The sequence below is a fragment of the Triticum aestivum genome, chromosome 2B, assembly GCF_018294505.1.
Source record: "Triticum aestivum cultivar Chinese Spring chromosome 2B, IWGSC CS RefSeq v2.1, whole genome shotgun sequence".
NCBI classification, from domain to species: Eukaryota; Viridiplantae; Streptophyta; class Magnoliopsida; order Poales; family Poaceae; genus Triticum; species Triticum aestivum.
Window position 1 is genome coordinate 618,109,952 of NC_057798.1, and position 25,917 is coordinate 618,135,868.

Below are 25,917 nucleotides of genomic sequence, written 5' to 3' on the forward strand. Positions count from 1 at the left end.
GAAAAGACCACAATTATAATTGGTTATTCTGGAATGAGAGAACCTAACCCTGGATGGTGGCAACAAGAAAAAACCAGAGTGAACTCCAGGAAATTTAAGCCTGCCGGGAGGCCCTTTGCTTAGAGAAGCCTTGCTTGTTTTTTCCTGATTTGTAAACCTTCTCACAACTTTGTCTTTTGTTGTGAACTAGTATATGTTTGTTATGTTCTATGAATCATTGAGATGTATAAAATTGCTTAACTTATGCTTTTCAAGTTTTTTATGAAGACGAGTTTAATGTGAGTGTTCCACATGAGCGTTGGACTAGCGTGTGAACATTTGGAATTTACATTGTGGCCTTAGTTAACTGCATGAACCACTGTAACAAGATACATAGTTGCTTATATGTCAGACAACAGATTGTTGATTGTTAGCTGGTCGATAGCCTAGTGTTGAAGCAATGTGTCGTGTTTTGCACAACTGCTTACAAGTGGGGTAGCACCAACGGTGTTTACAAGTACTTATGTATACGTCGGCGCACAGTTCTCGAATGAGTGCTCTGTTTCATCAAAACACACACTGCTCATATGATAAACCATGACAACTTATGTCTTACCATGCCATATTCATGAAAAAACTAGTGAGGACGCATCTATTTCGGCAACAATTACGATGGTTCTCACATGATTCACGGGCACACAAAAGTAGCAGCGGTTTCCATAGACAGATTAAAACAGAGTACTAGCCCCAGAGGGGTCGATATCAGGCAAGGTTCAGATAATTAGATACAGTCCAAACTACTATTAAACACTAGCTGGGGCAACTATTTCATGCCTCGATCTAATTTGGGATGGACACAAAATGGACCTTGCCATGAACATCATCGAGGTCGTCCCGCAGCAGCTCAATCCTGTGAACCTTCATGAAGACAACCTTGTGACCTTGCCACTGATAAACTTGTTTTTGGAGGCATGCCACGTCATCTTCCTACGTAAGCTTGACAAGAACAGTATGCCTCACAAACGAAGGAGTAGCTTTGAACTTCTTGCGCTTCAGTACACCCTGGACAACAGGCCTGACAACAGTGAGGCTGGAATACAACTCTTCATTGGTATAACCGCAAATGGCTTCCAGGATCCAACGGCCTAAGAACTCTGTTTTCCCAGTGCGTATATTCAGGCCATCCGCCTCATAGAGAGTAACATGTACAACCACACAATCCTTGTCTGCATCAGGGCTCTAATTGAAACAGAAACAAATTCTGAATTACTTTTCACTATAAGAAACACAAGTTACTTAAACCACTATGTATAGCATGGCATCGAAGCTAATAAAATTTTGCATTATTAATCACCACATACTTAGATGAAAAACCACAATCGAGATCGGCAAAGAAGAAAATCACCTTGGGCAGCTCAGCGGGGGGGGGGGGGCACATCCTCGATGGGGGAAAACTGCTCCTGCAGTGCCACGGGGGCTGTAATCTCAAATAGGGCGTTGACCATCTCAATAGTGGCCATGAGCGTATCTGGGGTCGGCTCGGTGGCTGCCTCCATCTTCTTGGAGCTCTCTGTCTCATGGGGATCAGCCTCCCGTGTCTGCTCCAATATCGGCAGATCTTTGCCTAGTTCTCCTTGGTCCATCATGAAACTGATGAATACTAGGAGACCACTGAAAGGAAAACACAATCGCAATGACAATGAAACAAAAAAGAGAGTGAGGATCGGTTACTGCTTTGCAAAAGTTCTTTTTTTTCTCTGAAAAAAAATATACCAACATCACGGATCCGCTTATGTTCCCTTTGTTGGGAGAGAAGAACAGTGGAAGATGTGAGTGTTGCCTTTCTTGAAGACGGTGAGGGAGAAGGGGATTCAGCAAAGAGTGAAATGATGGTTGCTTTGTCCGTCAAACTTAGACTGCAGGGAGGTGGGGTTTTGTGATACGAGGCTCGTTACTGTCGCGCTACGACCGGGGTGACTCTCCGCCTGCATACTGCCTTCTAATTTGGAGGATGGCATTTGGGCCCGCGCGCTGCATGGCCCGCATGTCGGTGAACAAAAGTATAATGGCATTCAGTAGAGGGAGACATTTCAATGACCTAGGAGGAGCCAGAAGTGGTAGAGTGTCTCCACTGTACTAGTAGTAATTGTTTTTCTGGGTCGCTGTAGAGTGTCTCCACTATACTAGTAGTAATTGTTTTTCTGGGCCCAAGACAAAACAGCCCATCCACACTAGTAAATAGTAAAATCAATTAAAAAGCCCTATATTTACTAAATGAGAGGCGCTACCCACACTCAGCACACCGCCCCCCAAAAAAACCTGGGTGCTCTTCTTCCTCCTCGCTCCCACCCACCTCACGTCAGCTCGCTCCACTCATACCCCCAAATTCCTCACCTCACTCCTATAGAAAATCCCAGCTCCCCTTCTTCCTCACTACTATAGAAAAAACCCCAGCTCCCCTTCTTCTTCAGTCGCACTACAACTAGGCTCGTCATTCGTTACTCTGGTCAAATCCATGAGCGCGACACGACGCCCTCGAGGAAAATGGAGTCGGCTGACCCCAGCGCCAAGAAGATGAGGCTCTCGCCAGCGGCGACGCCTGTTGTAGATCCCGCACCCGGCAGCGCGGGGAGAAGCGGTGACCCCACCCCCACCAGATCCGAGGAACCCGTAGAATCTCGGGTGGACTACATCAGCGATCTCCTGGACGCCGTCCTTGGGGATATCATCTCGCTTCTTCCCACGAAGGATTGCTGTCGCACCCAAGTCCTCTCAATTCAGTGGCGCCCTCTCTGGCGCGTCGTGCCCCTTAATCTCGATTGTCGTCAGCTATCTCTCTTCAATGATTTTGAAATCCCCAGAGCCATCATCTCCTCCCACCAGGGCTCCGTTCAAAGCCTCTGCATCCCATCATGCTACCTGAGCAAGCATACCATGTCCTGCATGGTGGACGCCTGGCTAAAATCCCCTGAATTCACAGAACTACAGCTGCTTGAGTTCTACTATTCCCCTAGAAATCACATACCACATACCGAACGCCATGAACTTGTGCCCTCAGCACCAATGTCCATCTCACGGTTTTCCTCCTCTCTCCACATCGCCACCTTTGCACTGTGCTACCTACCAGACAATCTGGTACTAAACCTTCGACTCCCATTTCTCAAGAAACTTTCACTTGTGCGGGTTCGTATATCGGAGGCCTCATTGCACAACATCATCCACTCCAGTTGCCCTGCCCTAGAGTGCTTGGTGCTTGTTTTCACAGTTAGAATCGGTTGTCTCCAAATAAAGTCACCTAACCTTGTAAGAATTGGAATTTCTTTTGAAGGAAGGCAGCTCATCATCCAAGATGCCCCTTCACTTTAAAGGTTGATCCTTGATTCTAGTTATTCACTGTTGCCAATAATCGTCCTCTCTGCGCCTAAACTGGAGACCTTGGGTGTAATACATGATCTCTGTGCTCATTTCAATATGGTGTTTGGCTCCATAGTTCTTCAGGTACTTTATATTATCATCTACACTTGTAACCATAAGCTGCATTTTAAATTTCTGCGCATAAGTTATATATCATCTTGGAGTACACATTTTGTACTAATATTATGTTCTATGCTCAATGAAGAGTTTCTCCATGGATGGCCTATCAATGGTGCTGGATTCTGTCAAGATCTTATATATCTAAATGAATAGTTTTGATCTGAACAAGATTATTGGCTTGCTGCAATGCTTTCCATGTTTGGAGAAGTTGTATATAAAGGTGATAATTTCACGCACATTGGAAGCCCGCATATAGTGTACTAGAATTAACCGTTCAGCTGTTGCTCTTTCGACACTCTTTTTTTAGACCTTAACTATTTTCAATCTTCATGTCTATTTAGGCAACAGGACGGGGTAAGAAAGTTATAACCAATTGGTGGATTCATAAGCATTGGGATTTCCTCACTTCTCATGAGATTCGATTGAAGACAATAACGCTAGAACGATATGTAGCCAACCATGCAAACACTAGATTTGTCACATTCTTCCTGCTAAATGCGAGGTTACTATTGTCCATCAGGCTTAAGTTTATCAGCAGCATGGTTTCGATGGATGGGTATGTCGAAGAGCAAAAGAAGGAGTTTCAAGTGGGCAAAAGAGCTTCTAAACGTGTCGGGCATCTATTTACAACATATTGTGGTCATAATCTAGTAAATTTTACGACCCAAGATGTTCATTCTATGGACCTGACCGATCCATTTGACTGTGACTGCCGAAAACAGTGCTGGAGTTAAATGTCGTTGCCCTTTTCAACCTTGGTTTTTTTGTAAACCTGATGAACAATTAATCCTTGTGCTTTTGTACAGTTTATAAGCTGAAGTTAGATGTTCCTGCCCTTTTCAACTCGGTTGTGACTGTCATATTTTCTTTGAAACAAGGCAAATGGCTTGCCATTCATTTAATTTAGAGTGAAATATTGTAATAAAACCCAACCAAGGGAAATAACATCACTCTCGTTGGCTGCTTGAGCTCACTGTGCATTACAGAAGCCAAGTGATTAGCCCCCACCAGCACCCACAAACTTATTTTGAACTAGCACACCAAATGGGCTGTAAATTTTCATAGGAAAGGCTGCATGACCGTGACAGATTTGGATTCTGACATTTGGGACCCGTGAGGAAATAGCCTATCCAAGGTGGCGTGAACTTACTAGCCAGTCAACAAATGATTCTGCCTACCGGCCGTTGGATTGACATCCAACATCTGTCGTGTATCTTCTATCTCTTGTCTTCTTCTTCCTCCAGCCGCCCAAACCAAACCACCCCGTCGGCTCCGCCTACTCCCGCATCCCATGGCTGGCTGCGCCTCCGCCGTCCTAACGTACGTACCCTCCAATGTTGGCCAGTCCCTCCCTCTATTCCCCCACACATCCTATTATTCTCCGGCGATGTCAGCCCCAACACGCACCCGCACCCGAACCAGTCAACCCCCGTATTCCCCTCCGCCTGCGACTGGACCGACGCATCTTCCATGGATCTTGTTTGTTCCATGCAAGGCCTCGCCGTCGTCCACCGCCTTGCGGCCTTGGTTCGCTCGCCGTGCGTGGTGCGTCGCCCTCTTGCGTTGTTAACGTCGTCAACAACCGAGAGGAACAAGGAGATGACTGTACGTGGAGAGGATGACAGTAGGGACCCACCAGCGTCATGGCAGTACGCAAGCAAGTGCCTCTATATTACAAGCCCAAAAATATGGTTCCTCCTAATGGTTGGACATCTGGGGATCACGCCATTGTCAACATAGTCAATAAACGAGAGAATTACACTACGAGCGGCTGACACCAGGGACCCAGCAGGTCACGCATTTTTTTTGAGGAACAACCAGTTGTTATTTATACTAGTTTTAGCGACGGATCAGGGTAACAACGGGGTTGTGCGGGGGCTATGGCCCGTCTAGCCAAGGTTTTATTTATGTTTACCACATCATGAGCCCAGTTATATTTTTTTCTTGCTGAAAATGGCTAGCCCAGTTCTATTTTTTTAAAGAAATACCCAAACAAGGCATACTTGCTTTATCGGCCCTGCTGGGCTGCAAATCTTTCAAGATGAGGAGAGTTTCATTCGGTTTGCCCAGAAATGGGTTGTACATTTTTAAAACACATTAAACCGGTAATTAGTTTCAATTTTTTTTCATTACAAGATTTTAAATTCCATTGATTTTTATGCGTGGATAACTATTTGGATTTTATATTTATATAAATTATTTTTCAAAATAGTTTGAATGTGAATCGATATTTCTGGATTAAAAACAATTGACAACACCGAAATATGCAAAATTTCGTATACTTTTTAACCGTGGCCACAATATGTTGTGTAATGCTAACAAAAAGAAGACGGGCTCCAAAAAAATTCTTAAGAATTAGCAAATGGGTTGTACATTATTAGAAATAATGGCAGATGGGCTGTATGCTGTTTTCCACAGATTTGAGGCTGACTTGTGCGCCTACTACAGGTTGACGCGTATGCTTTCATAAAAAAAAGGTTGACGCACACGCAACGCCCTGTCAACTTAGTCAACACACAAGAGCAGTGACTGTTGGATATCCATCCAATGGCTGTCGTGCTTCTTCAATCTTTGCTCTTCATGCTCCAGCCACTCAAACAAGCGCCGGCGGGACTGCCTGCTCCCTCCTCCCGCGGTCGGCTATGCTGCCGCGGAGGCCTCACGGCCCCACCGTACTCCCATCGCTGGCCTAGTCATCCCTCTACTCACCCACACCTGTTGTTATTCTCTAGGGACGGCAGGCGAACCAGTAAACCCTCGTACTCCTCCGCGTGGTAAACAACTGCCGAGTATTCTCTGACTCCATGTCATTCCCTTCCTAGGCCTCGTCGTCGTCCATCACCCTGGTGCTCTCGGCGCAGCCTGGTCAACGTGGTCAATGAATGACATCCATCAGAAGTGGACTGTACGTGGAGAGGCTGACAGCTGGGTCCACGGCCACATGCAAGGAAATGCCTCCTTATTACGCGCAAAATAATGATTCCTCCACCTGACAGCTAGGACCCATAGGAAGGGTCTCTGTATTTCGTGAAAAAAATGTTCCCCCCGCTGACAGGTCGGACCCACCAGCTATATCTTCACAAGCAAGGAAGTGCCTCCTTATTACGCCCAAAAAAATGAATACCCCCTGCTAGCTGGGACCCACCATATTGTCGGGCTGACTTGTGGGCCTACTAAATTGACGGGGACGGAGGGCTTTGTCAACTTAGTTAATATGAATGATTCTAGCCCTAGTGACCATACGATGTCCATCCAACGGGCGTAGTGCTTCTTCAACCTCTTGTCTTCTTGCTCCAGCGCCCAAAGTAGTGCCGGTTGTGCCGCATGCTCCTGCCTCCTGTGGCCGGCTGTGCTGCCGCGGAGGCCTCACCGCCCCCATACTACTCCCACCGCTGGCCAGGCCATCCCTCCACTCACCCACTCCCCCTGTTATTCTGCGGTGACGGCAGTCTCACACCGCAGCCGAACCAGTGAACCCTCATACTCCACTACGCGTGGGCATCCACTGTCGCGTCTTCCCCGGCTCCGCGTCATCCCCTTCCTAGGCCTCCCCGTCATCCACCGCCTTGGTGCTCTCGGCGCGGCGTGGTCAACATGGTCAAGGAACGACTTCCATCTGATGTGGACTATACATGGAGAGGCTGACAGCTGGGTCCACGGCCATAGCAAGGAAGTGCCTCCTTATTATGCAAAAAATAATGATACCTCCACCTAACAGCAGGGACCCACCAGACGGGCCACTGTATTTCGCGAAAAAATGTTTCCCCCCTGACTGCTGGGACCCACCAGCTACATCTTCGCACGCAAGGAAGTGTGTCCAGGCAAAAAAATGATTCACCCCCCTGACTGCTGGGACCCACCAGCTACATCTTCGCATGCAAGGAAGTGCCTGACAGTTGGGACCCACCTGGCCGAAGCGTACATAGCGTTGTCATTCTGGTAGCGAACGTGTACGTACATATATACTGGTCGATGTAGAGGCGCACGCGTGTCGTAGTAGAGGCGCACACGTAGCATGTACATGTACGTACAACGGCCAGGGTGCAAGAAAGAAAATACAGCCACGTACGTACATACGGTCGGGGACTCGAACGCCTACTCGCGCATACATACGGCCAAGGCTTGTGTACATGGCTGGGTTAGAACGGAGAAATAGCGCCGTTGTCGTGTTCATGGGGAGCCAACCGGCTGGGTCAGAATGAAATGTGTCGTCATGTTCATCGGGAGGGCTTGGACGGAACAGGCGATGGAAACGAGGCCTGGCGTACCGCAGAATGGAGGAAACGGCCTTGTGTTTGACCGGCCATGTTCGAAACGGGATCCTGTTCATCGGGAGGGGGTCTGGCGTATCGCAAAACAGAGGAAACAGACCTCCTACGGTCGAAACGGGGGTCCTGTTGATCGGGAGGGGTGTGGCGTACCGCAAAACGGACGAAACAGACTTGTGTTGGAGCGCTATGGTCGAAACGGGGGTCCTGTTCATCGGGAGGGGTGTGGCATACCGTAAAACGGGACTCCACGGGATACTGTTCATCTCCACCGTCGACCTCCTCCAGCCTCCACGGGCTACTGTTCATCCACCGTCGACCTCCTCCAGTCTCCACCTACGACTGTTCATCCACGGGCTCCTGTTCATCCAGCCTCCACCGCACGCTACTCCACCGGCTACTGTTCAACCACCCCTCTCCATGGGCTCCTGTTCAACCACCCCTCCACGGGCCACTGTTCATCCACCCCTCCACCGTCTACTGTTCATCCAACCCTCCATGGGGTCATCCTGTTCATCCAGCCCTCCACGGGGTCCTGTTCATCCAGCCCCAACCGGCTCAATCAATCGGGGTCATGTTCATCCACTCCCACGGCTCACTGTTCATCCCCCCTGCAATGCTCACTGTTCATCCACCCCCCCCCCCCCCCGCAATGCTCACTGTTCATCCAGAGGCAGCATCGATTGGCTTCAGTTAGTAGTAGTAGCAAAGGAATTACTCGATCGGGTTCAGTTAACAGTCATCGATCGATCGCTCGGATTCAGTAACGCGTAGCCTGCAGAACAATCGCTCGGGTTCAGTTAGAGTCCAACGTCTAGCCCGAGTTCAGTTAGAGCCAACACCTCGCACACACGCACGTACGTGTACGAGAGAAACACGCATCGCTCGGCCCCGACCACCCACCGTAACTGGGAACTCCCCGAAATTTTCCTCGCCCTCGCTTCTACCACGGTTTTTTCCGTCATGGATGGCCCAAAGAATGTCATGCAGCTGCGTCTCCGACCCGCCCAGGACGAAAAACCCATTTTTCTGTCATAGAAGTAGGAGCCCACCACATCTATGATGATACCGGGTTTTGTCACAATTATCGTCATAGAAGTGTCATAAGTATGACAGGAAAAAAATTCGTTCAGCCCAAAATGTCATGGATGTGTGTTTTTTTGTAGTGCCAACTAGAGAGGAAGCTAATGATGATGATCATGAAACTTCAGATCAAGTTACTACTGAAATTCGTAGGTCGACCAGAGCATGATCTGCACCAGAGTGGTATGGTAAATCCTGTCTTGGAAGTTATGTTATTAGACCATGGCTATGATGAGCTATGATGAGCCCAGATTCAATAAATAACTCGAGGCCATGAAATCTGAGATAGGATCCATGTATGAGAACAAAGTATGGACTTTGGTGGACTTGCCCGATGATCGGCAAGCCATAGAAAATAAATGGATCTTCAAGAAGAAGACTAACGCTGATGGTAATGTTACTGCCTACAAAGGTCAACTTGTCACAAAAGGTTTTTGGCAAGTTCAAGGAGTTCACTACGATCAGACTTTCTTACCAGTAGCGATGCTTAAGTCTGTCCAAATCATGTTCGCAATTGCCGCATTTTATGATTATGAAATCTAGCAAATGGATGTCAAAACTGCATTCCTTAATGGATATCTTAAAGAAGAGTTGTATATGATGCAACAAGAAGGTTTTGTCGATAGGTGCTAACAAAGTGTGCAAGCTCCAAGGATCCATCTATGGACTGGTGCAAGCATCTCCGAGTTGGAATATACGCTTTGATGAGGTGATCAAAGCATATGGTTTTATACAGACTTACGATGAAGCATGTATTTACAAGAAAGTGAGTGGGAGCTCTGTAGCATTTCTGATATTATATGTGGATGACATATTGTTGATTGGAAATGATAAAGAATTTCTGGATAGCATAAAAGGGTACTTGAATAAGAATTTTTCAATGGAAGACCTCGGTGAAGCTGCTTATATATTGGGCATCAAGATCTATAGAGATAGATCGAGACACTTAATAGGACTTTCACAAAGCACATACCGTGATAAAGTTTTCAAGAAGTTCAAAATGGACCAGTCAAAGAAAGGGTCCTTGCATGTGTTACAAGGTGTGAAATTGAGTCAGACTCAAAGCCCGGCCATTGCAGAAGATAGAGAGAGAATGAAAGTCATACCGTATGCCTCAGTCATAGGTTCTATCATGTATGCTATGTTGTGTACCAGACCTGATGTGTGCCTTGCCATAAGTTTGGCAGGGAGGTACCAAAGTAATCCAGGAGTGGATCACTGGACAGCGGTCAAGAACATCCTGAAGTACCTGAAAAGGACCAAGGATATGTTTCTTGTTTATGGTTGTGACGAAGAGCTCGTCGTAAATGGTTATATCGATGCTAGCTTCGACACTGATCCGGATGACTCTAAGTCACAAATCAGATACATGTTTATATTGAATGGTGGAGCTGTCAGTTGGTGCAGTTCAAAGCAAAGCATCTGGCGGGATCTACGTGTGAAGCAGAGTACAAAGTTGCTTCGAAGGCAGCACATGAAGGAGTTTGGATGAAGGAGTTCATATCTGATCTAGGTGTAATACCTAGTGCATGGGGTCCAATGAAAATATTTTGTGACAACACTGGAGCAATGGCCTTGACGAAGGAATCCAGGTTTCAGAAGAGAACCAAACACATCAAGAGACGCTTCAACTCCATTCGTGAAAAGGTCAAGGATGGAGACATAGAGATTTGCAAAATACATATGGATCTAAATGTAGCAGAACAGTTGACTAAGCCTCTTCCGCGAGCAAAACATGATCAGCACAAAAAGACTCCATGGGTGTTAGATTCATCACAATGTAATCTAGATTATTGACTCTAGTGCAAGTGGGAGTCTGAAGGAAATATGCTCTAGAGGCAATAATAATGTTGTTATTTTATATTTCCTTATTCATGATAAAGGTTTATTATTCATGCTAGAATTGTATTGATCGGGAACTTAAATAATTGTGTGAATATATAAACAAATACTGTGTCCCTAGTAAGCCTCTACTAGACTAGCTCGTTGATCAAAGATGGTTAAGGTTTCCTAACCATAGACATGTGTTGTCATTTGATAACATGATCACATCATTAGGAGAATGATGTGATGGACAAGATCCATCCGTTAGCTTAGCATATTGATCGTTTAGTTTATTGCTATTGCTTTCTTCATGTCAAATACATATTCCTTTGACTATGAGATTATGCAACCCCCGGATACCGGAGGAATACCTTGTGCGCTATCAAATGTCACAATGTAATTGGGTGATCATAAAGATGCTCTACAGGTATCTCCAAAGGTGTTTGTTGAGTTGGCATAGATCGAGATTAGGATTTGTCACCCCGAGTATCGGAGAGGTATCTCTGGGCCCTCTCGGTAATACACATCATAAGCTTGCAAGCAAATGACTAAGGAGTTAGTTACAAGATGATGTATTACGGAATGAGTAAAGAGACTTGCAGGTAATGAGATTGAACAAGGTATGAAGATACCGACGATCGAATCTCGGCAAGTAACATAGCGATGGACAAAGGGAATTGTGTATGTTGTCATAACGGTTCGACCGATAAAGATCTTCGTGGAATATGTAGGAACCAATATGGGCATCCAGGTTCCGCTATTGGTTATTGACCGAAGAGGTGTCTCGGTCATGTCTACATAGTTCTCGAACCCGTAGGGTCCGCACGCTTAACATTCATTGATGATATAGTGTTATATGAGTTATATGATTTGGTGACCGAATGTTGTTCAGAGTCCCGGATGAGATCAGGACATGATGAGGAGTCTCGAAATGGTCGAGAGGTAAAGATTGATATATAGGACGATGCTATTCGGACACCAGAAGTGTTTCGGAGTGTACCGGGTAGTTATCGGAGTACCGGAGGGGGTACCGGACACCCCTGAGAGGACAGTGGGCCTATTGGGCCATTAGAGGGGAGCACACAAGCCCACAAGGGGCTGGCGCATCCCCCATGGCAGCCTCCCAAGTGGGGGAAAGGAAAGGGGGGATTCGACCTCCCCCTTCCTTCCCTCTTCCCCCTTTCCTTCCCCCCTCCGACAAATATGGTAAGGGGGCGCCACTTGGGAGGAACCCCAAGTAGGATTCAACCTACTTGGGGGTGCCTCGTGGGTGCTCCCTCCTCCCCCGCCTATATATATGTGGGAAGGGGGCGCATAACCACGACAATTGCTTAGCCGTGTGCGGTGCCCCCCTCCACCGTTTACAGCCTCGGTCATATTTTCGTAGTGCTTAGGAGAAGCCCTGCGGAGATAACTTCACCATCACCATAACTACGCCGTCGTGCTGCCGAAACTCATCCACTACCTCGTCGTCTCGCTAGATCAAGAAGGCGGAGGACGCCACCGAGCTGAACGTGTGTTGAACACGGAGGTGCCGTAGGTTCGGTACTTGCTCGGTTGGAGCACGAAGATGTTCCACTACATCAACCGCGTTACTAAATGCTTCTGCTTACGGTCTACGAGGGTACGTAGACACACTCTCCCCTCTCGTTGATATACATCTCCTTGATACATCTTGCGTGTGCATAGAAATTTTTTTGTTTTCCATGCAACGTTTCCCAACAATATGACAGTGATGATATGTGTCATATAATCGGAACAGTGGAAGTTGCATGGCAATATATCCCGGAATGGCTATGGAAACATCATAATAGGTAGGTATGGTGGATGTTTTGAGGAAGATATAAGGAGACTTATGTGTGATAGAGCGTATCATATCACGGGGTTTGGATGCACCGGCGAAGTTTGCCCCGACTCTGAAGGTGAGAAAGGGCAATGCACGGTTCCGAAGAGGCTAGAAATTTGCAAAAAGGTGAGAGTGTGTATAATTCATGGACTCACATTAGTCATAAAGAACTCACATACTTATGGTGAAAGTTTATTAGCCATCGAAGCAAAGTACTACTACGCATGCCCCTAGAGGATAGATTGGTAGGAAAAGACCATCGCTCATCCCCGACTGCCACTTATAAGGAAGACAATAAAAAATAAATTATGCGCCAACTTCTTAGCATAACTAGAGACTATACCTGCATGCTTCGGGAATCACAAACCTTAGCACCAATATTCTTACTAAACCACAATCATTCACTGGTACCTCCCCCGTCATCTCAATATCTCAAAACTATTGCAATGAATCAAACTTATCATATTCAGTGATCTACATGAAAGTTTTTATTATATCCCTCTTGAATACCTATCGTATTAGGACCAATTTCATAACCCGTGCATATTGTTATTACTATTTATTAAACTCACAATAAGATATAAGTGAAGCATGAGAGTGCAACTATTTTTTTAAATAAAACCACCGTTGTGCTCTAATAGATATAAGTAAACCACTAGATCAACTGTCTAGCTCAAAACGATTTAAAAAAACTGTCGAGCTCAAAACATATAAATGAAGCACATAAAGTATTCTAACAAATCACGAATAAATGTGTATACCTCTTAAAAGGTGTGTCCAGAAAAAGATGATTGTGGCAAACTAAAAAGCAAACAAAGCAAAGACCACTATAGCACACGACGTTCCAAGCAAAACTCATATCATGTGATGAATAAAATATAGCTTCAAGTAATTTACCGATGGATTGTACATGAAAGAGGGGGGCGCAAGGGAGGAAGAAGATTAGGTTGAAAGGGGATGCGTTGACTCGATCTAATGGTCACTCGCGGGACAATATGACGGTGAGTGATCCGGCCGACCGCCGCCTACCGTTGCGAGGACTATATCTCGCATTAAGTGCATTCTTCCATCTCGTTGAAGCTTTCCTCAAGCACTGTAGCGACTAGGCCGACTATTTTTTGTCTTATTTTTTCCTTCACTGCGTACGTTCAATCGAGTGAGTTCGCTGGTTTGCTCGCATCGTGTTTTTTTGTTTTTTTTTTGTTTTCTTCATCCGTTCACTTTTTTTTCTGTTTCCTTTGCTTTTTTGTGAGTTTTCTTCCTTTCTTGCCCTGTTCGCACCGGTATCCCTGTTTACTCTTTGTTTTTATTTGTTTTTTTCTTGGCTTTGATTGGTTTTTATTTATTCTTTCTTGGTTGTCATCAGTTTTCTCCCTTTCTTTTTCGGCTTTCACTGGATTTCTTGTTTTTCCTTTTTCTATTTGTTTCTTTCCTCGGTTTCCATTGTTTTTTTGCTTTTCTTTCTTTGGTTTTTATTTATTTATTTCTTTGTTTTTTATTCTTTTTGCATTTGTTTCTTTAGTTATTTGTCATTTTATTTCTATTTGGTTTATTTTGTTGCTTTTTTTGTTTTCATTTTTTTGCTTTTCTTTGTTTCTTTTGGTTTTCATCCTACATTTCTTGTATATTTTAACAACATCTTTCTAATACATATTTAATATTTTTCAAATACAAATTTAACATTTTCTTAACGCATGGTCAACATTATTTATAATACACATTTTAAACATTTTTCAAATACAAGATTAAGATTTTTTGAATACTTGGTAAACATTTTCCTATACACACTTTAAAAAAATTCAAATGCTTGATTAATTTTTTTTAATATTTCTTTTAATACATGGCCCACATTTTTTCTATACACATTTATCATTTTCCCAATTCTTGATTAACAATATTCAAACAACTATTCAACATTTTTCAAATGCTTGTTAATATTTTTATAAACATGATCAAATTTATTCATCATTTTTTAATACATGCTCAACACCTTTTCTTTACACATTTAACATTTCCCGAATGCTTGATTAAAAAATCTTGTTCAATAAATTTTTCAAATTCTTGATTAACATTTTTTACAGATGATAAAAAAATTCACCATTTTTTAATACATGTTCAACAACTTTTCTATGGACGTTAAATATTTTCCAAATGCTTGATTAACATTTTTCAAATATTTGTTCAACATTCTCCGAATTCTTGATTAACATTTTTCCAATACTTGTTCAGCATTTTTCAATACTTGTTCATCATTTTTCAAATACTTGTTCAACATTTTCCGAATGCTTGATCAATATTTTTCAAATACTTGTTCAACATTTTCCAAATGCTTGATTAAATAAATTTAATACTTGTTCAACATTTTTGAAATGTTTTTTGTAGAGTATTCTCTTTTTATATATAGAATACTTTAAAGTATAAAAAAATACAAAAACAAAGCAAAATAGAAAAACAGAAAACGTAAAAGAAAACAGAAAAAAGGAGGCTGTGGCCGCCCGCGTTTCTGGGCCGGCCCATCTCGGCCTCCCGTTCACCGAGTGTTCCTTCCCTCTCGCTGAACGCGAGATATAGGGGGCGCCCGCCTACCGCAGTCTTTAAAGAAAAATGTTGACATGCTTTTCGGTTCAGCATAGTCGGGCTCCTTGTCAGTTGCAGCGGCCTGCGCCAGGGGGATTAGCTAGGGTTTAACGAGCCGCAGCGACCACCATGACGGCCACAAACGCGGCGACGGCGGCGGCGTCGGACGCGGAGGCCAGGAGCATACTCGAGCGGGCCGCGGCGGCATCCTTCCCGCCTCTCCACGCCGTCCACCACCTCCTCTCCGTCGGGGTTCGGCTCCTCGCCCATCTTCTATCTTCCCCTCAAAATTACGGCAGCCTTCTGAACTAGTAGAAGGTAGAAATCTCGACAGCTTTATAGATTGATGTTGTTCCTAAGTAGCAACAGGACTAGAGTTTTCCCTTCGGAGAACAGCTCAGTCACTTTTTTCCCCCTCTGCGATGAACTTAGCTACTTGAAGCAAAGTAGAAGAAACCCCAAATTCAGCCGTCAAAGCCCCAAATTCAGTGTCTTTGACGGCCCGGCGGTTTTCGTTGGTAGATGCACTACCTGCCTTCTATACAAACTTTGCTGCTGAATCCTCACTCCTCTCATATTCAATGTGCGGTACTTCGTTTATCTCCCCCAATATCTGTTTGTGTAGCTGTTAAGTGAGATTAATGCACCAATGTACAGTTTTATAGAACCGATGAGCATTTGCTAGGAAAACGGTTGATTATTTCAGCAGTTTCGCTAAGATAGATGGGATTCCGAAAATTGTGTCACCTCCCTTGATTGATTGATTCGAACTAGAAGTAAGGAGGAATATAGAGAACTCTGACTGTGTCTAAGGTAAAGTGAACCAGAGAGAAACAGTTGTTCTTTATCGTGTATGTAAACATGTGTGCGATGTTGACAGGGTATGGAGCCTTTTCTGACCGTTGGCTCTCATTCCATTGCATTGTTCTGCTGATCTGCCTGTTAATACATAATTCAGAACTGGAGAAAAATCATCAACGTTACTGTCATGTTGCAGGTTTGTGTGCGATGCATCTTTCGCATGTTTGGAGCCTTTAGCCATGCCTGCTTATGTGCGTCTCTTACGGTCTCTTTCTTCCATTCATTTCTTGAAGAGCATGATGATTCCGCAAAAGGCGGGTCTTGCTCATGTTTGTCAACGGATGAAGCATGCTGCTCTATTTGCTTTGGAATATTGCTACCCACCTGCCATAAGGATGAGGGTGTAGTACCGTTTGATGACATTTCTCGTATCGACATAATTACTTCAATGGTATCTCAAGCAATACAAAGAGAGGGTTATCAAATTGATGGGTTTTCTTTAGAAATTTCACTGCCTGCAGTTGTAGCAGCGAATGAACGTGCCATCAGGTAAACCATCCCTACTTGAGAATCTCTGCTTCAGTTTTTTTCTGCAGCACCTTTAATTCAATATATGGCAGTAGTAATTCAGGAGATGGCATTATATAGTCTATACTAACCATATCAATAATCTAGAAGGTTGTATTCTCAATTGAATATATGCAGATATTTGACACAACCAATGTTAAAAGAACTTCCAACTCTGTTCACGGCAGTGAGCTAAATTTGGTTTTGGTGGATACTGATAATTACAATTAAGATCATGTCTTATCCGCTCTCAAATGTGCATGGGTATTTTTGTGTGTGTTTCATTCTAATCTTAATGTTCTTGTAATACATGTGATGATTCTAAACTGTTGTTCTCATAATGTGTTCTCCTTTTCCCTCTTAATAGGTTATATATGAAAGAAAAATATGGCAGTGAAAATTGGTTCAAGGACGAAATATTTTCTCAACAAACGATGTCAGTGAAGGAGGGTCTGAGACTGCTGATAGTACCATCGCTCGAGAAACAACTGGTAGGATCTTCTGTGATTGTCTTTTGTCTTGGAGCGTTGTGCAACCAACAATTGCTTGACTAAATAAATACGTGCAGGGTGTTAAGCACGGTGACAATTCATTTCGAATTCGCTTAACATATACTCATGATGATGCTTCACTGAAGCTCAAACGTTTATTGCCAAATGACAGTAACCGTAAAAGGAAAGCAGGTAAGTCCTTTAAGTGTTCATTTACTAACAAGGTAACTTGATCATCCTTCTGGATTTATCAGATTTTTCATTCATATAATGATTTGGCTGATGTTGTAACAGAGTCAAGAGAAGGAAATGATACTAGAAGGAACTCAACATATGATGATAAACAGACATTAAGTGAAACAGATTCATTCATCCACAAGTCCCTCGAGGGTATTCAAGATCAAGAATTCTGTAGTTTATTTGAGTTGCCTCCTGAAAAGGTGCCCATTGTACTATTGCAATACTGCTTTACCCCCAGAAATTGGCCATATTATACTGATTTTTTTAGATCAACTTAATTGATTCCCCCTTCAGGTGTCCAAACCTTGCCATCTTGTGATGACCTTCCTAAGGTCGCCCATATATATTGGCGGAAGATACTTGAAGGTATGTTCAAGTAATCCTTGGTTTTAACCAGTGTGGTTCATTACCAGAAATGTCAATTATAGCAGAACACCAATTTTTGCTGTCAGTAAGGACTAATTCCCTAGTAGCAAACTTATGAGATGCCTTCTTGATCGATAATCACTGCTTTCTTGAAGGTTACTCCATCAAGAACTATGTAGTTCTGTAAACTCACTTTCCAACCTCATTAAAGGTGATGAAAAGATTCAAATAGTTGTTATGAATAATACAAAATGTTGTGTCAAAATCAAATAGTTTTCTTTTAAAGAGGCTACGCTGTACCTTTGTGCCATAATATCAGTTGCATGCGCCTTGGTATTTGTTTCCCTATGCTCAATATACATAAACAAACTACCTGTGTGTTTGCTCTTCAGTTAAACTTGTTGATGTTCAAAAAAGATTCTGAATCCCTCTTGTTACTAATTGCCATTGTCAGCTTTCAAGAAATGTCAGTCAGTCATGTTGGATAATTGATGATGAAAGAATGGGGGAAGCATCAGTTGAGGTAAAACACACTGCATCAGAGTCAAGTCCCAACCCAACAAAACTGAACATCATTGCACCTTTTTTGTAGGAGATAATTAAAGAGAGTGTATGTGCCATCTCCAGAGGTGATGGCTACAAGTTCCATGCTGCTGGAAGAGAAGATATCGATGTAATGTTGTAGTTTGGAACTGTATCTGTTGGTATATGGTATGCTGAATGTCTCACATACACAGGTACGGATGCTTGGATCTGGTCGTCCATTTCTAATTGAAGTCCTGAATGTGCGATCGATTCCATCTGCGATTGAAATTCAACAAATTTCTGACAAGATTAATAGCTCCGAAAAGAAACATGTAAGGAATCAAATTCATGCTGGATTGACGTTGCAGGTCATAGTTACACACAGATTACATGTCATATACTTATGACTCGAATTTTCTAGGTCAGAATTAGAAATCTCAAGTTGGTAGACAATGAAATATGGGCCATGATGCGTGAAGGGGAAGCAGAGAAGCAGGTGCTCCATTCAATTGATGACAGTATCATTTAGCTGAAATGATAGTGTCAGTTATTCTAATCATTTACATTTTCTTGTCGCATCACATCACATTACCTTACACATTGCCTTGTCTTGCAAAACAACACAATCCTTACCTGATCATCAAGGTTTACTCTTGCTTTATGTGTGCAGAAGCAGTATGCTGCCCTCATATGGACTTCTAGTCCTCTGACGGATGATGACCTGCAGAAAATTTCTGTTATTAAGGATATGGTACAGTATATTTGCTTACTAGTAAACCCAGCGAGCTAGTTTGATTTTGTTCTCTTGTTGTTTTATTGGATAAGTTGGGGTTTTGCATGTGACCATGTGTCGGAGTGAAGCTTTGGGTTATTTTTACCTAAGCAAGTACTATTACTGAGGCAGGTGGCGGGGAATAAGCCTGTTGAGATATGAGATGAACTTTGTCAATATTTGTTTTTTTTTCTGTGCCAGGATTGATATTCTTTGCTAGCGTATCCGTGCTTTTGGTAAGGCAGTTTGTTTGTCATGAGTATATATGTGATGAATTGACTGGGACTTTATCCGGAGTTTATTCACCTATTTTCTGTTGATATCTTGCTACTCGGGTACACTAAGCCAACACTCCCTATGAAGTACACATAATGGCATCTCTTTTTTTCCCGCCTTCTAGGAAATTGTACAAAATACCCCCGTAAGGGTTCTTCACCGAAGAAGCCCGTTGGAGCGGAAACGGATTATACATTGGTGAGAGTTGAGACTGATTCCAGCTTTATGTAATCTGTTTCATTGTTCTATTTTTCTTCTTTCAAAAATCACTTTGTGTTTCATTCATCTGTCAATCAGGATGGAGATTGAGAAAGTTGAAGGCAGCTCAAACTATTACTTGTTGCATCTCTGCACTCAGGTACCATCTTGCCAAAGTTAGTAGGTTATTTGTCTCCAAAGTTAGTATCTGTCTATAGACATTCTGATTTTGTATGTCCTAACTGCTGGAAAATTGCAGCATTTGCTGGATGCTTGTGTAAATATCGTCATTAGAAGTGTAGAATAGTTTTCTATTTCCTGTTTGATCGACTGTGATGTGTTTACAGGCAGGAACATACATTAAGGAGTTTGTGCACGGTGATCTTGGACGCACAAATCCGAGGTAACCATCCTTCTTGTCTATATTTAGGTTCCTTGCCATTTATCAGGCATCTCTGGCGCCCTTAAAGAAACATGTAATGCATGTTCAACCGTGAACGTCTCCTCTCAAGCCCCATTCACCATCTTTAGATAAACAACAAATGAATTTACATCCCTGGAGTACAATTTTATTAATTTCTGATGAGCTTCTTTGCGCATGCTTGCGCTCTTGCTATTGCAGTATTGGTTCCATGCTACGTTGCAGAGCCGAGATACTGCAACTCGATGTCACGGACGTTAAGATGGACTTGCTGCAATAGTATGCTGCTGCCACATGATACCATTTGGGGCAATTATATTGGTAGAAGAGGCGCGCTGATAAGCCAAGATTCCCGCGGGAACCGCTGGCAAGTGCGCTAGGAATGACGAATCGTTTTTCTTTTCATCGAGTGTGTAACTGGATGTCAATTGGAAAATGTACAGCAGCCAGGGGAAACCAGCAACAATTTTGAGAAACTGGGGGGAATTTGGCCCCGTTCAGCTCCAATGTTTGCCTGTGCCCAGCAACAATTTAGAGAAAGTTGAGAAACTGAACCATTCGGCCCCAATGCTTTATCTGTTTTGCCACCACGTGTTGTTGTGCTGCTAAACATTTGTATTCCCAGATTTTTTTGACGGAGCTACGGCGGGCTTACGCCGGCCTGAACCATTTCAGATGATATTCATTGAGCAGCATCACATGGACGACAGAACAAATTTGATATTGAGAATTTACTGCAGTGAGGCTGATACTCAATTTCTGGTGTACCTTGTTTCTCCATTTCTTCTACTACCTATGTACCAAAATATAAGACGTTTTTTGCAAACTTTTCGGTTTCCCTTTTTTTTTGAGGTTTGACGCGCTTTCTCTTGCTCAAAGTAGTGTGTTTCATTGGTCTGGTAGGAGCAAGATTTGGAAGGGCGCCTGCAGACTTGGCAAGCTGGCATCCTGTGACGGCTGTACAATACTTGGCCATCCTGCCGCTTCTGCTCTGCATGCATCTTCATGCCGTGACGAGACACGAAAGGAACTTTGCTTTCTGTCCTAAACTAAAAGCGGGAGGTTAACAAAAATGGGGAAATGTGCAAGACATCCTATGCCGCTATGCGTTTCTTCCCTCCCTCGCGTGTGTGCTTCTTTGGAATAACTTGTCCCGGGCGATGTGCTTTCTCCTCCCGGCCTAGCCTCGCCTACCTTGCATGTCCAGTTGTCCACACCAAAGAAAACTTCCTCCAGGGAGCCAAGTTTTGCTCCGTGCCATCCTCTATAAATCGCTGCTCACCCACGCCCAGACAAACCACACAGCTTTCCTTCCCTTTCCCAGCATAGTTCTTGGGCCTTCTCCGCCAACTTCAGCGAGCCTGGTGGTGAGCTCGAGTCCCTCGCCATGGCCTCCACCAAGCTCAGCTTCAAGAGGATGGACAGCGTCGCCGAGACCATGCCCGACGCGCTGCGGCAGAGCCGCTACCAGATGAAGAGGTGCTTCCAGCGCTACGTGTCCAAAGGCCGCAGGCTCCTCAAGAACCAGCAGCTCATGGAGGAGCTCGAGAGGTCGCTCGACGACAAGGTCGAGAAGGAGAAGCTCGTCGAAGGCTTCCTCGGCTACATCATTTGTTCCACCCAGGTTAGTTGTTATTTCGCTTTGAAATTGCCCAATTCACTTCTGTTGACAGGAGAGCCTATTAAATTTTTTCTATCATTATTATGCTTGCAGGAAGCAGTAGTGCTACCACCGTTCGTCGCGTTCGCCGTCAGAATGAACCCAGGCATCTGGGAGTACGTCAAGGTTCACGCCGATGATCTGTCGGTCGAAGGAATCACGCCGTCCGAGTACCTCAAGTTCAAGGAGACGTTATACGATGAGAAATGGTATGTACATTTCCTGATATGATCTAAGCTTCAGATGGATGAGAAATGCAATTTGATTCTATCTATGTACTAGCTGTGAAACTGAAAAAGAAAATTGTTTGTTCATGTGAATTTCAGGGCCAAGGATGACAACTCGCTCGAGGTTGATTTCGGCGCTCTTGACCTCTCAACACCTCGTCTGACACTTCCCTCGTCCATAGGGAACGGGATGCAGTTCGTCTCCAAGTTCATGTCTTCGAAGCTGAATGGCAAGCCTGAAAGCATGAAGCCGTTGCTCGACTATTTACTCACTCTGAACTACCGCGGAGAGGTAAGGATATCAGCCACTCACACCACACAGATTATCGAAATTAACAGACTGGTCAGACTTATGTATCCTTGCAAACATGCAGAAGCTGATGGTTAACGACACAATCGACACGGTGAACAAGCTTCAGACAGCGCTGCTCCTCGCAGAAGTTTTTGTCAGTGGGCTGCCAAAATTCACACCATATTTGAAATTTGAACAAAGGTAATGTACTGCCAAATTAAGCGGCATAAAAATCTAGGGTGCCAAAAATGCCTAAGGTTTATTTACAATGGTCCTGCAGATTTCAAGAGTGGGGATTGGAGAAAGGGTGGGGTGAAAATGCCGAGAGGTGCAAGGAGACGTTGAATTTCCTATCTGAAGTTCTCCAGGCGCCGGATCCTATCAACATGGAGAAGTTCTTCAGCAGGGTTCCATCCATATTTAACATTGTTGTCTTCTCTATCCATGGTTACTTTGGCCAAGAGAAGGTTCTAGGCTTGCCAGACACCGGCGGTCAGGTATCAATATCATCAAATCGTAGGAAATAATACTCTGATCAGCTTATATCATACTCTGAAGGCATGGTTTCTCCATAACAGGTTGTCTACATCCTGGACCAAGTCAGGTCCATGGAAGAGGAGCTTCTGCAAAGAATCAAGCTGCAGGGTTTGCATATAACACCAAAGATTCTTGTGGTAAATCTATTTACACTGTGATCGTAGCCGTTCCTGCTATCTCTGTATTTGTAGAACTTGATAAACTAATGTCTACTCTTGTGCTGAAGCTAACAAGACTGATACCAGATTCCAAAGGCACAAAGTGTAATGTGGAGCTTGAACCAGTTGAAAACACAAAATATTCACACATACTACGTGTGCCGTTCAAGACTGAAGATGGGAAGGATTTGCGCCAGTGGGTTTCCCGGTTCGACATTTACCCTTACCTGGAGAGATATGCTCAGGTTTGCCACCTACGAATTATTAATCATCAGCACTCTTGTCTCTTGTGTTAAGGAATCTTGAGTAAAATTTCAACGCGATGCAATTTCAGGATGCCTCTACCAAAATTCTTGACATTCTAGAGGGCAAACCAGACTTGATCATTGGCAACTACACCGATGGCAACTTGGTGGCGTCCCTCATGTCGAGCAAACTAGGAGTCACACAGGTGAGAAAATATCTAATCAAATAGGATTCCTCAGGATTTATTTTGCCACCAATCACAGCTTATGTTACACCCTAAATGATCTTCCTGACAGGGAACGATAGCGCATGCTCTCGAAAAGACGAAGTATGAGGACTCGGATACCAAGTGGAGAGAGCTGGACCAGAAGTACCACTTCTCCTGTCAATTCACTGCTGATATGATTGCCATGAACACTACTGACTTTATCATCACTAGCACATACCAAGAAATCGCTGGAAGGTCTGTATACTGAATCTTATTGTAATAACTTCAGTGCTCGAAGTACTTACTCCTAGAACTTCTTAACATAAATAAGTGTGATGCAGCAAAGAGAAGCCTGGCCAGTATGAACACCACTATGCATTCACAATGCCCGGCCTTTGCCGCTACGCCACGGGCATCAATGTCTTCGACCCGAAGTTCAACATTGCTGCACCTGGCGCCGATCAGTCCGTCTACTTCCCCTTCACACAGAAGCAGAAGCGGCTGACAGCTTTACACCCACAGATTGAGGAGTTGCTGTACAGTAAGGAGGACGCAGATGAACACATGTAAGTTCCTTACAAACACTGAAACACACATACTTTCATTTGATCAGATGAAGTTGCTAACTGTTGTGACGCTGCCAAATCAGAGGGTATCTGGCAGACAGAAGTAAGCCAATCATCTTCTCGATGGCGAGGCTGGACAAGGTGAAGAACATCACCGGACTAGTCGAGTGGTATGGTCAGAACAAGAAGGTCAGGGACCTCGTGAACCTCGTCGTCGTTGCAGGTCTCCTGAATGCTGCACAGTCCAAGGACCGGGAAGAGATAGACGAGATCAACAAGATGCACAATTTGATCGACAAGTACCAACTGAAAGGACAGATCCGCTGGATCAAGGCTCAAACTGACCGTGTCCGTAACGGAGAGCTGTACCGTTACATTGCAGATACAAAGGGTGCATTTGTTCAGGTATACAATGAGCTACAAAACTAATTGCTCGATCATGAACAATATATGCCTGCATCCTCTGAAGTGGATGAAACCTCAACTCTAGCCTTTTCTTTCTTTCTTGAAATAAAACCTCAACACTAGCCTTTTCTTTGGTTTCAGCCTGCTCTCTATGAAGCATTTGGGCTAACAGTCATCGAGGCGATGAACTGCGGGCTGCCAACCTTCGCGACAAACCAAGGAGGGCCGGCAGAGATCATCGTCGATGGGGTCTCGGGTTTCCACATAAACCCAATGAACGGCAGGGAGGCAGGCACCAAGATTGCAGACTTCTTCCAGAAGTGCAAGGAAGACCCAGGCTACTGGAACAAGATGTCCACTGCCGGGCTTCAGCGCATCTACGAATGGTAGGCATCGACTTTTATCCTACCTCAGGAATGGTCTTCCTATCACCTGGTAAGAATACTAACCATGTGTACACGATGGCAGCTACACATGGAAGATCTACGCAACTAAAGTGCTGAACATGGGGTCAATGTATGGCTTCTGGAGGACTCTGAACAAGGAAGAGAGAGTGGCCAAACAACGCTACCTGCAGATGTTCTACAACCTTCAGTTCAGGAATCTGGTGAGTCTATGATCTGATATACATCTGATGCAGTGGCCAGTGCACAATGCAAACAAGATGATAGCCAAAGGAGGTCTGACGATCAATGACCATATCATCTTCTTCTTTTTTTCAGGTGAAGACCGTCCCCAGAGTAGGGGAGCAGCCTCCGAGAGCCGCAGCCACGACAGGCGCGGCGGCAGAGCGTAACCAAATCGTGGCAAGGCCGAGAGAAAGGCAAGTGTGCGCACTCTTACGAAATTTACTGAGGAAAGACCGGGGAAGCAACTGACTGACCCGTTTGTTGTTTGGGGTTTGGGTGCTGCTGCAGAAAGCCGCAGGGTCGGGTCCAGAGGTTAGTCACTGCTCGGTTCTTCTTCCTTCCAGCAATGCATGAAACAATCTGTAGAACAATACAGTGAAAAGTGCTATATTAGATCGAGCATGCGTGCTGACCTTTGAATGCTTCCTTTATTTGTGTTCTCAGGATGATGACCAGCCTGCTCGGGCCGAAGCCGCCGACTTATGAACAGAACGGCTACAGATGAACTATAATTGTACTCTGGAGCAAGATGCTCGCAGCTCGATTCATTCCATTTATGGCATAGTGTGAAGTGATTGGTGTGGGATTTGTATACGTGTAGTGTGTGGATCTTTATTGCATCGGTTGTTGTTTGGAAACATGTAACAAAGATAAAAAATGCCCATGGCAACAACTGATAATAATACAATGATTGAAGATTTGTTCTACGCCGAGAATCTACTTGGCACAAGGTCTCAAATTTTAACAAACTTAAATGAGATATCAATTTGCCTTGTGCAATCATTATCCGCCCCGCGTAAGCACTCCAACTTACAATGTATGAATACAATTGCTTCTAAAACATGTTTAAACATAGAAATGGAAACTCCTTGGAATCGCTGAAGACAACAAACAGAAAATATTTCTATACAATCAAATTCTACCGGGAGACAGTTGTAAATCAATGTATTGACCAGCCAAACACATTTTGCAAATTCGACAATGCCACTCAGATTTTCACCATACTTTCGGTTCAGATGGATGCAAGAAACCGTAGCACCCTTCTAGGCCAGAGCCTGTACAAAACTGCAACGGTCCATGATGCATCACATGATTCCAATTTCTTCCAGCGCAGAGCAGCTTGCCCCCCACCAGATCCATGATCCATCTGAGCAAACAGGGAGACCTGCGCCGCCGCCTCACAACCACCCCTGAAACCAAAACCATCGTCACGCCTCCGCA

At 44.2% G+C, this 25,917-nt stretch overlaps 2 protein-coding genes across 2 annotated transcripts; both read left to right on the plus strand.

The window, feature by feature from the left end:
- The first annotated feature begins 15,146 nt into the window (after window positions 1–15,146).
- On the plus strand, window positions 15,147–20,524 carry LOC123046326 (tRNA pseudouridine synthase Pus10). Its single transcript, XM_044469653.1, has 15 exons — window positions 15,147–15,363; window positions 16,109–16,461; window positions 16,847–16,970; window positions 17,048–17,162; window positions 17,265–17,410; window positions 17,505–17,576; window positions 18,031–18,099; window positions 18,169–18,249; window positions 18,314–18,433; window positions 18,523–18,597; window positions 18,772–18,852; window positions 19,274–19,347; window positions 19,447–19,507; window positions 19,695–19,750; window positions 19,970–20,524. Exons 1-15 carry the CDS (start codon window positions 15,241–15,243, stop codon window positions 20,046–20,048), a joined length of 1,629 nt encoding a protein of 542 aa, XP_044325588.1. The 5' UTR covers window positions 15,147–15,240; the 3' UTR covers window positions 20,049–20,524.
- Window positions 20,525–21,051: 527 nt separating this feature from the next.
- Window positions 21,052–25,403, plus strand: LOC123046325 (sucrose synthase 7). The gene is made up of 16 exons (XM_044469651.1): window positions 21,052–21,392; window positions 21,483–21,637; window positions 21,755–21,947; window positions 22,030–22,148; window positions 22,228–22,444; window positions 22,526–22,621; window positions 22,711–22,887; window positions 22,977–23,093; window positions 23,185–23,351; window positions 23,438–23,662; window positions 23,746–24,067; window positions 24,209–24,453; window positions 24,536–24,674; window positions 24,790–24,890; window positions 24,985–25,008; window positions 25,141–25,403. Exons 1-16 carry the CDS (start codon window positions 21,156–21,158, stop codon window positions 25,199–25,201), a joined length of 2,595 nt encoding a protein of 864 aa, XP_044325586.1. The 5' UTR covers window positions 21,052–21,155; the 3' UTR covers window positions 25,202–25,403.
- The last annotated feature ends 514 nt before the right edge of the window (window positions 25,404–25,917 follow it).

What these genes read in the sequence shown, in the direction of transcription:
- LOC123046325 (XM_044469651.1), top strand. Translation starts at nt 21,156, where the DNA reads ATGGCCTCCACCAAGCTCAGCTTCAAGAGGATGGACAGCGTCGCCGAG. An exon ending in GAGGACGCAGATGAACACAT is followed by an intron (nt 23,663 to 23,745) that starts GTAAGTTCCTTA and finishes CTGCCAAATCAG; the next exon opens with AGGGTATCTGGCAGACAGAA. An exon ending in CAAAGGGTGCATTTGTTCAG is followed by an intron (nt 24,068 to 24,208) that starts GTATACAATGAG and finishes CTTTGGTTTCAG; the next exon opens with CCTGCTCTCTATGAAGCATT.
- LOC123046326 (XM_044469653.1), top strand. Translation starts at nt 15,241, where the DNA reads ATGACGGCCACAAACGCGGCGACGGCGGCGGCGTCGGACGCGGAGGCC. An exon ending in CATCGCTCGAGAAACAACTG is followed by an intron (nt 16,971 to 17,047) that starts GTAGGATCTTCT and finishes AAATACGTGCAG; the next exon opens with GGTGTTAAGCACGGTGACAA. An exon ending in TAACCGTAAAAGGAAAGCAG is followed by an intron (nt 17,163 to 17,264) that starts GTAAGTCCTTTA and finishes ATGTTGTAACAG; the next exon opens with AGTCAAGAGAAGGAAATGAT.